At 43.7% G+C, this 15701-nt stretch overlaps 1 protein-coding gene across 1 annotated transcript in view; it reads left to right on the top strand.

The window, feature by feature from the left end:
- The first annotated feature begins 1899 nt into the window (after nt 1–1899).
- lrrc69 (leucine rich repeat containing 69) overlaps nt 1900–15701 on the top strand; it is a 50369-nt gene continuing 36567 nt past the window's right edge. Inside the window, exon 1 of the mRNA XM_063041194.1 lies at nt 1900–2078. Coding sequence (XP_062897264.1) covers nt 1902–2078 — 177 coding nt within the window. The 5' untranslated portion in view covers nt 1900–1901. The remainder of the gene's footprint in view (nt 2079–15701) is intronic.

Here is a 15701-nt window from a genome sequence, read left to right as displayed (position 1 = left end):
TTGGTGCCCCCGCCCCCCCCTCCCCCAGGTTCAGATGTAACCTGTCCCTTTTGTACAAGTCATACCTTCCCCAGAGGACCTAGAAAACTGAAACCTGCCCTCTGCACCAGTTCCTCAGTAATGTATTCATCTGCCAAATCATCCTATTCTTACCCTCACTGGCACGTGGCAAAAGTAATAATGTAGAGATCACCACCCTGAATGTCCTGCTGTTCAGCTTTCTACCTGGCTCCCTAAATTCTCTCTTCAGCACCTCCTCCCTTTTCCAACCTATGTCATTGGTGTCAATATGTACCAAGACTTCTGGCTGCTCACTCTTCCCCTTTAAAGATGTCCCTGAACCCAGCAGCTGGGAGGCAACATACCATGCAGATGTTTCTATCACATCCACATAATCTTGTGTCTACTCCTCTAACTATGAAATCTCCCTTCCCTTTTGAACCTCAGTGCCAGAAACCTGATCGCTGTGGCTTCTGCCTGGTAGGTCATTCCTTAAGATTTTGAGCCACTTTATTTCTCAAGCTAAAACAACCTTTGATTCAGAATAATTATTATAATTTGATATATTACTTCCTCTAATACATCCTTGGATAAAAGCAAAATTGTGCATAGCCCTGAGAATGTAGTATGAATAAGGATTTGGGAACATTCCTGCCTTACCTTGCTATTACTATATAATAAACAAATTCCATTTGTATTCCTAGTTTTAATCTATCTATAACTTTACATAAATTCATTTTCAAGGCCAAAGTTTTTCTTTTAAAGTATTGATTTTTAATCTTACTATCAAAGTGAGTGTCATATCATGGACCCACTTTCAAGGACTCTTTATCTCATGTTCTCAAAATTTATTGCTTATTTATTAATATTATTTTCTACTTGTATTTGCACAGTCCGTTGTCTTTTGCATATTGATTGTCCATCTTGTTGGGGCAGTCTGTCATTGATTCTATTATATTTCCTTTATTTACTGTGAATGCCCACAAAAGAATGAATCTCAGGGATATATATACACACACACATACACAGTGATATATACCTGTAAACACTTGATGTTTACTTGATGTTCTTTATTATTGCCCACTCTACCAGTCTTTTAACACCTCACAACCCTTGGTTCATATAGATTGTACATAACTGTCAATCACTGATTCTCATAACATCCTGTTAATTATATCTCTAAATCTTCAAAATGTACTCCTCTTTCTTAGTCTGGGTTTGTGGTTAGTGTCGGTTAATGAAGAGCCTGACCCTGTGCTGTACTATTCCATGTTGTATATAGGGTCAAGTTCCTATTTTAGGAATAAATCTAATGCATACTTTACTTGTGGAAATTTAGAATAATTACAACAAATGCTGAATTGACACAAGATGTCAGCATCTGTAAAAGAGATTTAGAGTTAATATTTAAGGTCAAACACCAGCAGGTTAACTTACTTTCTCCATAGATGTTGCCTGACCTGCCGTATTTCCAGTTTTTGTTTTATAAGCTTTTAAACTCTTCACATTTCCCCCGGGATCAATAAAGTATGACTATGACTATGAATATATTTTGCGCAGCTTCCAGAAAACAAATTGATTTTACACATCGTCATTGCTCGTTTTAACCACTTTTTTTTTTAACGCCCATTGATTTTAGGATTAGATAATTGATAGTTTTTCCGATGACCCTTTCAATTGAAAATAATAACCAGCGTGATCATTCTTTTTGCATTATTCTTCCAAACATATTACTCGCAAGGCAAGGAATAAGAGCCAAGCGCACACGGGGAGGTTGTGGTGGAGAGATCGAATGGGAGGTTTGGTCCGCCATCCGCCAGAGGGTGTGAGGAGTGTCCCCACCCAGGGGAGTTCTCTCCCACAACGCCTGTCTCCTTGGAGACAGAACGCGGGGTTTAGAAATGGCCGATATCCTGGTACTACGAGCGGTTCGAGGGAACGCGAGGAATCTGGATCTAAGCGGCAAGAAGTTGAAACGGGCTCCAAAGGCGGTGGGAAGGTTGCAAGAATTGAAACGATTGCAACTGAGAAATAACCTCCTCACCGAGCTCCCGGAGGAATTCCAGACACTTCACAAGGTAAAGGGAAGGGGTTGGGGTCGTACCCAAAAACGGAGCCGGAGCCGGAGCCGGAGCCAGAGCCAGAACCGGAACCTGTTTGTTCTTCGGACCTAAACCACGCTCCCTTTGACATGAACCTCACCCGCTAGCCCCCTTCGTACCTGAGCCCCGTACAGCGCCAGACGGAAACCCTGCCCATTCCTCTGAACGTTAGCCGCGTTTAATTAAGCATTGCACGTGATTTTTTTCCCCTTATAACCACGGTTTGGACTGAAAGGAATAGAAGAGACGTATTATTAATTTATTTTCCCCCCTTTATTCAGCCTAGTAGTTTGGGAAGAGTTAGTTTGTAGCCTATGGCTGCAAAAGGGGGGGGGGATGGGGGGGTTGAGATTGAAGGAGGAGGGTGGGAAACTGTGGAAAACTCCAGAAGTAAGGGTAACCAAAAAGGGGTGCATCAAGTGAAAGACCCGATGTAATGGGGGACAATAAATTGAGAAAAATGGGTGACTTGGAGGAATTTATAGTTCTGTATAAAATTACAGGTCAGAAGGAAGGGGAAGGAGGATTTAGAACCCTTAATCCTTTGAAAGTGGCAGCAGCATTAGAGAACCAAAAAGGTAAAGGATTTCAGACAACAGGAATTCTGCAGATGCTGGAAATTGAAGCAACACACATCAAAGTTGCTGGTGAACGCAGCAGGCCAGGCAGCATCTCTAGGAAGAGGTACAGTCGATGTTTCAGGCCGAGACCTTTCGTCAGGACTAACTAAAGGAAGAGTGAGTAAGAGATTTGAAAGTTGGAGGGGGAGGGGGAGGGGGAGATCCAGAATGATAGGAGAAGACAGGAGGGGTAGGGATAGAGCCAAGAGCTGGACAGGTGATTGGCAAAAGGGATATGAGAGGATCATGGGACAGGAGGCCCGGGAAGAAAGACAAGGGGGGGGGACCCAGAGGATGGGCAAGGGGTATAGTCAGAGGGACAGAGGGAGAAAAAGGAGAGTGAGAGAAAGAATGTGTGTATAAAAATAAATAACGCATGGCGTACGAGGGGGAGGTGGGGCATTAGTGGAAGTTAGTGAAGTCAATGTTGATGCCATCAGGTTGGAGGCTACCCAGACGGAATATAAGGTGTTGTTCCTCCAACCTGAGTGTGGCTTCATCTTGACCGTAGAGGAGGCCATGGATAGACATGTCAGAATGGGATGTGGAATTAAAATGTGTGGCCACTGGGAGATCCTGCTTTCTCTGGTGGACAGAGCGTAGGTGTCCAGCGAAACGATCTCCCAGTCTGCGTCGGGTCTCGCCAATATATAGAAGGCCACATCGGGAGCACCGGACGCAGTATATCACCCCAGCCGACTCACAGGTGAAGTGTTGCCTCACCTGGAAGGACTGTCTGGGGCCCTGAATGGTGGTAAGGGAGGAAGTGTAAGGGCATGTGCAGCACTTGTTCCGCTTACAAGGATTCCAGGCCAAGTTTTTGTCGAATGGATTGCTGAAAATTTGTTGCAAAGATGTTGACCAATATAGCAGTGCTAAAACAGTGGGAAAATGGGTTGTGAAAGTGGAGTGTATTACTCCAAAAGAAAGGAAGGGAGTTAGCGGAGTAGTGTATGGTATTTGGTCTGGCATGACTGAAAAGGAAATTTTGGACAATATTAAAGGTGGTCGAGTGATTGAAGCCAAACAATTAAAATCGAGAGAAGGAGGTGATTGGGATTCTCCTGTCCTACTGGTTTTTGCAGGTGACGTTCTTCCAACTAGAGTCTATCTTGGGGGCATGTTTTATCAAGTTAGAGAATATATTCGACCTCCCTTTCGCTGTTATTGCCAGAGATTTGGACATGTTGCTGGTTCATGTCGAGGTAAAAGAAGATGTGTGAAATGTGGAGAGGATCATGATATTAAAGCATGTAAGGCAGCGGCACCTAAATGCAGAAACTGTGGAGGGGACCATATAGTGGCATTCAGAGGATGTGAGTGTTTTATCAAGGCAAAGCAGATTCAGATTGTTAGTAACCAACAAAAAATATCATATGCTGAGGCAGTAAAGAAAGTTGATAGAGAGCAAAGGATAAATAAAGAAAAGATGGGAATGATGGGGAGTCAGCACATTCTGCATTCTCCAACTATGGTTCCTTCAGACATATAGCCAAATAATCTATATAACAATTACAACACGGAAACAGGCCATCTCGGCCCTTCTAGTCCATGCCGAACACTTACTCTCATCTAGTCCCACCGACCTGCACTCAGCCCATAACCCTCCATTCCTTTCCTGTCCATATAGCTATCCAATTTAACTTTAAATGACAATATCAAACCTGCCTCTACCACTTCTGCTGGAAGATCGTTCCACACAGCTACCACTCTCTGAGTAAAGAAGTTTCCCCTCATGTTACCCCTAAACTTTTGCTCCCTAATTCTCAACTCATGTCCTCTTGTTTGAATCTCCCCTACTCTCAATGGAAAAAGCCCATCCACGTCAACTCTATCTATCCCCCTCATAATTTTAAATACCTCTATTAAGTCCCCCCTCAACCTTCTACGCTCTAATGAATAAAGACCCAACTTGTTCAACCGTTCTCTGTAACTTAGGTGCTGAAATCCAGGTAACATTCTAGTAAATCTTCTCTGTACTCTCTCTATTTTGTTGACATTTTTCCTATAATTCGGTGACCAAAACTATACACAATACTCTAAATTTGGCCTCACCAATGCCTTGTACAATTTCAACATTACTTCCCAACTCCTATACTCAATGCTCTGATTTATAAAGGCCAGCATACCAAAAGCTTTCTACACCACCCTATCCACATGAGATTCCACCTTCAGGGAACTATGCACCATTATTCCTAGATCCCTCTGTTCTATGGCATTCTTCAATGCCCTACCATTTACCATGTATGTCCTATTTTGATTGGTCCTACCAAAATGTAGCACCTCACATTTATCAGCATTAAACTCCATTTGCCATCTTTCAGCCCACTCTTCTAGCTGGCCTAAATCTCTCTGCAAGCTTTGAAAACCTACTTCATTATCCACACCGCCACCTATTTTAGTATCATCTGCATACTTACTAATCCAATTTACCACCCCGTCATCCAGATTATTAATATATATGACAAACAACATTGGACCCAGTACAGATCCCTGAGGCACACCAGTAGTTACCGGTCTCCAATCTGACAAACAGTTATCTACCACTACTCTCTGGCGTCTCCCATCCAGCCACTGCTGAATCCATTTTACTACTTCAATATTAATACCTAACGATTGAACCTTCCTAACTAACCTTCCGTGTGGAACCTTGTCATGTTGTTGATGACTAAAGAGTTTTTTGGCATTTGTTGTTGATGTACTGGTCGGGGCTAAAACTACAACCAAGAGGTTGGATATGATAAAAGTAGTTATTGGAGCTGCAGAGAGATTCCTTGATATGAAACAGGTTTTACTGGAAAAATTACCTGAGTATATGACAGACAAATAATCACTGAATACTTCCCAGTTGTAGGGGTCAGAGGGTATGGAGGAGCTTTATGTGGATGAACAGGCTGATAATTAGTATTTGGATGTTTTTAATATTACAATGAAATGCAAGAAGTTTAATTGCAAATGGTCAAGAATTAAAAAGATTTGTTGGAACTTTTAAAGATAAGCCTGATTTGATCTGTATACAGGAGATGTGATCCCTGGATATGATAGTTTGAGAGCTGACAGAACGGGTAAATCTGGTGGAGGGTGTGCAACTTTCATAAAAACAGGACTTCAGTTTAGAAGACTTGATTTTAAATCTAATCTTGAAATTGTGACTGTGGAGGTTTGGAGCTCTTGTGGTTAAACAAATTTGATTAACTTTTATAATCCATGTGATATGATATTATCAGATTTTGATGAAATTATGAATAAGGTAAGATGCCCAGTAATCTGGGTTGGAGATTTCAATGCCCATAATCCTATATGGGGTAGTGAAAATAAAGATAGTAATGGAGCGGTAATAGAGGGGTTTCTAGATAAATACAACATGGTACTTCTAAATGATGGAAGACCTACAAGATTTAATATTGTAAAGAATACTTGCAGTCACTTAAACTTATCAATCACTTCCTCAAACTTAGCCAGGGTGGGGGAATGGGATGTTATGGACAGATACACACTAGGAAGTGATCGCTATCCTATATTATGTAGATTTGGTAGAAATTTGATAGTTGAAGTTGAGGAGAGGGCTGCTAGGTATAATTTTTCTTTGACCCGTTGGGGTGAGTACCAGGAGAAAGCTGTGGATATAATAGAAGAGATTGATAGCGAGGGCACCATAGACGATTGGAGTGAATCCCTCTGTTCTATAATTGATAAAGTTGCTCAGTTGACTATTCTGCTACAGAATGTTCCTAAGGCTCAAGCATTAGTTCCGTGGTGGAATAAAAATTATGATATAGCAGTAAGAAACAGAAGTAGAGCTTACAGGAAATTAAGATAGTACCCAGAGTTAGATAATGTTATGGAGTATAGAAAGGAAAGAGCAGTAGCAAGGAGAGTAATTAAAAATGCGAAGAGGGATAGTTGGAGAAGATTTTGTGGAACCCTGGGTCCTGAGACCTATAAAGTAGCTATGGATGATCATTCACAGAATGTTAGGGATATATAGGAAACCGTCTATCCCAGCTTTGCTGGAAGGAGATATTGAAGCTGTAACCAATAAGGAAAAGGCTGATATGTTTGTAGAGGTGTTTCAAGCGTTACACAGTTCTGGAGAGCCAGGTGATTTGAGAAAGGAAATTATGTTAGATATTGGACAGGAGTTTGGATGATAATAGCTCCATAAATTTGTTTTTCTCCCTTCAGGAATTGCAGGAGGCTGTCCAATCAGGTTCAAACACTTCTCCTGGTAGGGATGGACTGTGTTTTGAATTGCTTAAGCATTTAGATGACTCTGTATTAATAGAAATTCTAGCTTTGTTTAATTCAGTGTGGAAAGAAGGAAATTTACCAGTAGGATGGAAGCATGCGGTGGTAGTTTGAGTTTTAAAGCCAGGTAAAGATGCGTCTAGTCCTAGTTCGTATCAGCCTATAGTTTTAATGTCAGTGCTTTGTAAAACTATGGAACGAATGGTCACCAACAGACTTGTTTATTTTTTTTTAGAAAATAAGGGACATTTTGCTGCTTATCAAAATGGTTTTAGAACTGGAAGATCAACACTGGAATCTGTTGCCCTTTTAGATCATGATATTAAAAAAGTGTTTCAAAATAGAGAAGTGTATTTCTAGATATTGAAAGAGCATATGACTCACTATGGAAGGATGGTTTATTAATTCAACTCTATGATGCAGGAATTAGAGGTAGAATGTTTAATTGGATCAAAGATTTCCTTAAGGAAAGGACAATTCAAGTAAGAATAGGCAAAACAAGCTCCAAGTCAGTTAAAATAGGTAATGGTACCTCTCAAGGAAGCGTCATTAGTCCAGTTCTTTTTAATGTCATGATAAATGATATCTTTGATCAGGTAGGGACAGGATTTGGCAAATCGTTTGCAGATGATGGTGCAATCTGGAAAAGAGGAAGAAATGCGAAGTATATATTAAAGTAGGTACAAAAGGCTTTATAATCAGTTGAAAACTGGGGAAATAAATGGGGTTTCAGGATTTCTGCTTCTAAGTCCAAATACATGATTTTTGGCTTTAGAAGAAAAATTCCTGATTGTGAATTGTGTCTATATGATTCTCCATTAGGAAAAAGTCAAGGTATTCAAGTTTTTAGGTGTCTGGTTTGATGAAAGACTTACTTGGAGGGTTCATATAGATAAAAAAAAAAATTGGAAACTGTGAGAAAGTTTTAAATGTTATGAGAAGTATTGCTGGATGTGACTGGGGAGCAGGGCGGGAAACTATGTACTTAATATTCCTAGCTATGATTAGATCAGTTATTGATTTTGGTGTGTATTGCTTATGGTTCCACTGCTACAGCAGTGCTTGAAAAATTAGACACTGTGCAGTCCAAAGTACTTAGACTCTGTTGTGGAGCTTTTAGAACAATATCAGTCCCTGCATTATGTTTGGAGATGGGAGAAATGCCTCTACATTTAAGATGAGTTCGGTTGGGTCTGCAGTATTGGGCAAAACTGAATGGTTTCAATCACAGCTGTCCATCAAAATGTCTTTTGCAGGGGAAGTCGGAGCATCAAAGTAAAATTAAAAGATATCCATTTTTAGATTTGGTTAATAACTGGGCTGTGAAATTGAAACTGATTGAGGAAGACATAGCTGACCAAATTTGCCACCTGTTCCTTTTTGGCTTTTGCCAGAACCAGAAGTAGAACTATTCCTCCTTTTTCAGCTTCAAGGAAGCAGAGCAATTTCAACAGCGTCGATCATAAATGAATATTTAAATAATAAATGGAGATCTTATCTGAAGACTTTTACTGATTGCTCAGTAGACCCAGAGAGCAGTAAGGCAGGATTTGGGATGTACGTGTCTCAACTTGGAGCTAAGATTCGTCACCGGGTTTCAGATGGTGTTTCTGTCTTTACAACAGAATTATTAGCAATCCTCTGGGCCTTATGGTGGATAGAAGACTCTCGACCATGCAGGGTTATCACCTGTTTGGATTCTGCTGGTACCTTAGAGGTTGTAAGAGGGAATAACTCAAAAGCTTGTCCTGACATAGTTATTGAGATTCTCTTAGTTTTGTTTAGAGTAGGGAAGATGGGTTGTGAAGTCAGATTTACATGGATGCCTGGGCATGCTGGGGTGAAGGGAAATGAAATTGTGGATGGCATTGCAAAGTCTTCCTTACAGAGCAGGCAAGTAGAAATTAGAGTACCTCTAGGCTGAGCAGAATTGAGAAGTAGGATTTAAAAAAAGTATAGAGAAAAAGTGGCAGGAGGATTGGAAAAATGAATTAAAGGGAAGGCATTTCTTTTCTAGTCACCCACTAGTTAAAAAGGTCTCAGAGTGTTACTTTTTAAATCGTAGAGATATGGTGAAATTAACAAGACTTAGGTTGGGGCATGGTGGGCTGAACTATTATTTAAAGATAATAGGAAAACATCCTACTGGATTATGTGACTGTGGTAGTCCAGAGACAGTTCAGCATGTTTTGCTGAGTTGTAATTGATATAAAATTGAAAGAAGCATATTGTTCAAGAGGCTGTCTGACTTAAATGTATTTTGTTTTTCTATTATATCTTTGTTTGGCCACCAAGAGAACCACCATCTGATTGAAGAGTTTATTATTCAGTTTATACGTGCTGTGACGAAAGAGGGTTACAAAAGTGCACATAGACTAAGATGTTAACTGTCCTGTGCTAGCACCAGTGGGATCAACAGTTGATCTGCCACCTGTCTTCAGGAGAGAGAAATAAGTAAGACAATGGAGCAGCATTTGGAAATGTTAATGAAGAGACGAGAGAGTTTAACGGAAGGAGACACCGGTCTGAGTATTGTCAAGACCGGCTCCTTTTGAACCCTGAACTGTTTGAAGTGTGATGGACAGGCGATACCCCAGCAGGGGGATAAAAAGGGGCAGGTTCGGTGAGACACGACACACGACACCACGAGGTAACGAGACCCTGGAAGCGGTGCGCCCCCACAAATCGGTAGGAGTTTTGGAGGTCTGGTCGCGGGACCAGCCATAGACGCACAGGGTGGAAAGATACGGTCGGCGGGAACCTGGTGTGTGTCCGCCCTTGCCTGGGTGCCGGGTTCACCGCTGAAGAACGATCGTGTCTGGAACGGAGGGGTCACAGTCGGTGACCTCAGAAGACATTACAAAGGGCTTGCCCGAAAGCTAACTGCGAGGAATATCGAAGGTCTGTTTGGAATCCGATTTGCATATTCATTCGTTCTCTCTCTCTCTTCAACAGCACAACAGTGATTACTGCGAACTGAACTAAACTGAACTCTGTCACTTGTGATTGATCATTTTACCCCTAGACTGCGATAGAGCTTGATTGACCCTATTATCCTAGTTCTGTGTACATGTGTGTTTATTCATTGCTAACCTGTTGCATTTATATCCTTACTATTAGAGTACTGTGTTGCTTATTTCTTTAATAAAACTTTCTTAGTTCCAGTAATCCAGACTCCAACTGAGTGATCCATTTCTGCTGGTTTGGCAACCCAGTTACGGGGTACATAACAGTGCAACTAGTTTATATTCGAGAATTTGAGTTTCTAGAAGTTCTATAATTAATTATACATCCTGCGGAGTGCAGTAATATGCCCAGATGTGTCTAAACTGCCGGAAATAGTAGAAGAAGAAGAAGAAAGGAACAGAATAAACACGTTTGAAGATAAGTGGTTGACAATGAGGAGGACTGTGAGTGACGTACATTACCTGGTCAGTGCAAAGCATTAACGGCACTGATCATGAAAATTGTGAGATAGTGCTTGTGGGAAGGTACATCTTCTAGGCAAAGAAATCTACAGTAAAGTACAGGCCTGGAGAAGCAAAGGGGTCCACGTTGAAATATGGTGGTTAAAATACATTAAAAGACATCCATATTAGCTATGGCATAGAATGGAAGGCCAGAAAGGTTATGACAGTGTACAATACCAGTTATATCCGTGCCTTTGCAATATATACAAATCTACTTGCCACATTGTAGAAAAGTTATGATTCTCCTTAACAGGGTGTAAAGGGTATTGCCAGGGCTGAAAAATGTTAACTTTCAAGGATTGGAAGCACAAGGATTGCTTTATTTGAACAAAGAAGTTCAAGGAAGAGGCAGTTGAGACAGATAAACTCAAGCTATGTCTAGTGTTACGTACCCCGTAACTGGGTTGCCAAACCAGCAGAAATGGATCACTCAGTTGGAGTCTGGAGTACTAGAACTAAGAAAGTTTTATTAAAGAAACAAGCAACACAGTAATCGAAAGGATAATAAATGCAACCGTTCAGTGATGATAAACACACATGTGCACAGAATTAAGATAACAGCATCAATCAAGCTCTATCGTTGTCTAGGGGTAAATGACCAATTTCAAAATGACTCAAAGTTCAGTCCAGTTTAGTAGTTCAGTTCGCAGTAATCGTTGCCATGGCGATGGACAAGGTGGGGAAGAGAGACATAGAATAGGAACAACTCATCATTCAGCACAGCTTCACTCACAGACCAGCGGGATGGCTCACAGACCAGCGAGATGGCTCACAAACAGCTTTTGGGCAGGTCCTTGGTGATGTCACCTGAGGCCACCGACTGTGACCCCTCCTCCAGATGCGGTCGATCCTCTGCAGTGAACCCGGCACCCAGGCAAGGGCGGACACACACCGGGTTCCCGCTGATCGTACCTTTCCACCCTTGTCGTTGTCTGGGACTTCTCACCCACTCGTGAGAAGCGCACCGCTTCCAGGGTCTCGTTACCTCGGGTGGCGTGTGTGTCTGTCTTAGCGAACCTGTCCCTTTTTATCCCCCTGCTGGGGTATCGCCTGTCCATCACTTCAAACAGTTCAGGGTTCAAAGGGGGGAGCCGCTCCAGACAGCTCTTCCTCCCACATCCCTTCATTACACATCTCCAGACGCTGCTCCATTGTTCCTTATCTCTCCTTCCCCTGAGGGCAGGTGGCAGACCAACTGCCGATGCCACTGATGCTAGCCCAGGCCAGCAAACATCTTAATTTTATGTGTATTCTCGTAACACTTCCCCCCTTTAAGGATTTTTACCGGGAGGTAAAAATTACAAACATGACTACATTATCTGATACATACACAATATACATCTTTAACAGTTATTTAGCTAATACAGAGAATTTGAAGCTGTCAACACCTTGACAGACAGTCATCACATTTTCTGTTCCTTTTACACGTGTTATTAATAATCCCTTAGACCAGGCTCCAACTCAGCAAACTTCATAGTGGCCAAAAACACTGATGAATTGCGACCAATGTAACCTCTCATTTGGTTTTGTCCCGGACCACAACAACAAGGGTCGTCCCATTCCGACTCAATTTTCCCTCGCAAGGGCTTAGTAGGAGGGGGACGGGTATTGACCGCAGAGTTATTGCAAAACTTCCTGCAGTACCCCACCATCTCCAAAAGCCTTCTGAGGGCCCTCTTGTCTGTCGGGGTTGGGAGGTCAGCACTGCACTGTAGCTTGCATCACTGCCAGCTGCCCCTGTGTCACCACAATTCCCAGGTAAGTGACATTCGCGTGGCCGAATTCATTTTTTCCAAGGTTCACTATCAAGCTGGCTTCAGACAGCCGTGTTAAATTGCCAATACACACCTCTGTGTTCATCAGCCCTTTAGTCACTGAATTACTCAAAAAATATGGGTGTTGTTTACTTGGCCGCCCTATTGTAACCGACATAACCCAACGTCCCAGTTCTTTGCATTTCCTCGGGACAATCAAACACATGGGTGCGAGTCGTTTAATTACTCCTTCGGGGATTAAGGGAGAGACCTTATCAGTAGACCTGGCCAAAACAATAGCCTTCTCCCATCTGACCGATCCCATCCTAATCTTTTCAAAATGGTTTTTTCCTCTTATCAAGGGGCCCCTAGCTTCATTGATTTCCACGCTAACACCGACTAGGTTTGTTAGCATATCAAAAGCCGGTGACCGTCTCAGTTCGCGTCGGTCATGATCAATAACATTTTTCCCCCTGGGCAGCCGGTAACTCTCTTTCATGATTCCACCAACTGTTTCCTCCAGCACCGCAAAATGTCCACCGGGGGGTACCTCGTGGGCCATGTTAAAAACCTCATCCCCATAACTCTTTTGCACCACCCCCCACTCCTCATCTGCGGATGCTGTACTTGATTTCCCTTTCTTCCTTAGCACTTCCTCATCCGCACAATAGCCTACTAGTTCCCTTGTCAAGGCTGTGTCAGAGAGAGCTGTCTCGGCCAAAACCATCAGCCCCTCGTCTCGCTCCTGCGTCTGCACAAATTCTTTCCTGGCTACTGCTACGTCCGTCCCAGCTCCCTCACTACCTCTTATCTCACTACACCCTGTCTCATACAAGGTTGGCAGAAATGTTTCAGCCAAATTCACCATCGCGGGCGGGGCCTCCATGCTGGCAGGCTGACCCGTCAATCTCACGACTGGGAACATGATTCCTCCGGCGATGTCATTACCGAGCAAGACTTCCACGTCTTTCATCGGTAATTCGGACCTCACCCCGATCGTGACTAGTCCAGAGACCAGGTTGCTCTGTAAATGTATCTGGTGCAAAGGGACTGACTCTGTCCCTTCCCCAACACCTTTGACCTCTACCTCCCCAGTCTGGGTCTCTGAGCTAAACTCTAATACACTCTTCAGTATTAGTGACTGACACGCTCCCGTGTCTCTCCAGATCCGCACTGGAACTGGTTTTAACCTCTTTTTCACTGACACCAGTCCGGCCGAGATAAACCTCTCGCGCCCTTCCTGGACTTTTTCAGACCTGTCCTTCCCTAGCGGTTCGCTTAACAGCTCAATACAGCCATTCAAAATTTCCGCTTTTCCTTTCCCCGTCTCCTTCCTTGGGGCAAAGCACCTGGACGCAAAGTGTCCGACTTTCCCACAATTATAACAGACGACCCCAGGAGACTTCCTACCAGGCTGCTCCCGGTCTACCTTATCCTTTTCACTAGTCCCCGGCTTACTTTCTGACTTTTCCGGCGGACTCTCCCCGCCGTCCTGACTACCCTTCTGGTAGCCTTTACTCGAGGCAAACTTCATTTTATGCGTCAACGCATACTCATCCGCTAACTTAGCAGTTGCGGCTAACGTGGCTGCCTCTTTCTCATCGAGGTAGGGTCTCATACCCTCAGGGACACAACCTTTAAACTGCTCAATCAGAATCAGCTGCAGCAGTCTGTCATAATCCCCCTCTACCCCTTTCGAGGCGCACCAACGCTCACAATATGTTTGCATCTCGCGAGCAAACTCCAAATACGTGCGGTCCCACCGCTTCCTCGCATTCCGGAACCTCTGCCGGTATGCCTCCGGGACCAACTCATAAATCCTGAGGATGGCCTCCTTCACCACCTCATACTTCTGGGCATCTTCCGCGGATAAAGCGGAGTAAGCTTGTTGGGCTTTCCCTTTCAGTACACTCTGAAGTAAGACAACCCACTTATCCCTCGGCCATTCCTGACTTATAGCTACTTTTTCGAAGTGGAGAAAGTACCGATCCACATCGGTATCGTCAAATGGGGGAACCAGCCTAACCTCCTGGGTCGCCCGGAACCCTCCACCTTGGTTCGGCACGAGCCCCTGCTCGGCCCTTATCTTTAACTTCTCCAGCTCAAATTCCCTTTCCCTCTGTTTCTCCTCTCTCTCCAACTGCCTGTCCCTCTCTCTCTCTTCTCTCTCCAACTGTCTTTCTCTCTCCCGCCTTTCTAACTCTTTCTCTCTCTCCCGCCTTTCTAACTCTCTCTCTTTCTCCTGCCTTTCTAACTCTCTCTCTTTCTCCTGCCTTTCTAACTCTCTCTCTTTCTCCCGCCTTTCTAACTCTCTCTCCTGCCTTTCTAACTGCTTCTCTTCGTGTTCTAACTGCCGTACCCGGAACTCGTGCTCGAGTCTCAGTTTTTCAAGCTGTACCTGTACCGCGTCTCCAGCAGGTTTTTCAATAGACACCACCCCCAGCTCACCTTGGGGAAACACACCTTTAGATACATAGTGCTCTACAATAGCTCTGTGTATCTCCTCTCTCCTCATTGTCGACTTCACCTTGGCAAGATTCACCCGTTTTGCCACAGCTATCAATTCTGATTTCCTGGCATCCTCTAATGCCTCCAAGGTCGGCGCCTTTATAAATTCCTCAACCTCCATTTCTGCTGTTTGTCTTTTCTTTCTTTCGGGAATTTTAACCCAATCAATTTACTCCGTCCCAAATTTAGCGTTCAAAATCGCGGACGAGAACCCCACTTATGTTACGTACCCCGTAACTGGGTTGCCAAACCAGCAGAAATGGATCACTCAGTTGGAGTCTGGAGTACTAGAACTAAGAAAGTTTTATTAAAGAAACAAGCAACACAGTAATCGAAAGGATAATAAATGCAACCGTTCAGTGATGATAAACACACATGTGCACAGAATTAAGATAACAGCATCAATCAAGCTCTATCGTTGTCTAGGGGTAAATGACCAATTTCAAAATGACTCAAAGTTCAGTCCAGTTTAGTAGTTCAGTTCGCAGTAATCGTTGCCATGGCGATGGACAAGGTGGGGAAGAGAGACATAGAATAGGAACAACTCATCATTCAGCACAGCTTCACTCACAGACCAGCGGGATGGCTCACAGACCAGCGAGATGGCTCACAAACAGCTTTTGGGCAGGTCCTTGGTGATGTCACCTGAGGCCACCGACTGTGACCCCTCCTCCAGATGCGGTCGATCCTCTGCCGTGAACCCGGCACCCAGGCAAGGGCGGACACACACCGGGTTCCCGCTGATCGTACCTTTCCACCTTTGTCGTTGTCTGGGACTTCTCACCCACTCGTGAGAAGCGCACCGCTTCCAGGGTCTCGTTACCTCGGGTGGCGTGTGTGTCTGTCTTAGCGAACCTGTCCCTTTTTATCCCCCTGCTGGGGTATCGCCTGTCCATCACTTCAAACAGTTCAGGGTTCAAAGGGGGGAGCCGCTCCAGACAGCTCTTCCTCCCACATCCCTTCATTACACATCTCCAGACGCTGCTCCATTGTTCCTTA

The sequence above is a fragment of the Mobula hypostoma genome, chromosome 1 (assembly GCF_963921235.1).
Source record: "Mobula hypostoma chromosome 1, sMobHyp1.1, whole genome shotgun sequence".
Taxonomy (NCBI): domain Eukaryota; kingdom Metazoa; phylum Chordata; class Chondrichthyes; order Myliobatiformes; family Myliobatidae; genus Mobula; species Mobula hypostoma.
The sequence above is the reverse complement of the archived record's forward strand: the minus strand, read 5'-3'. Positions and strand labels throughout refer to the sequence as shown.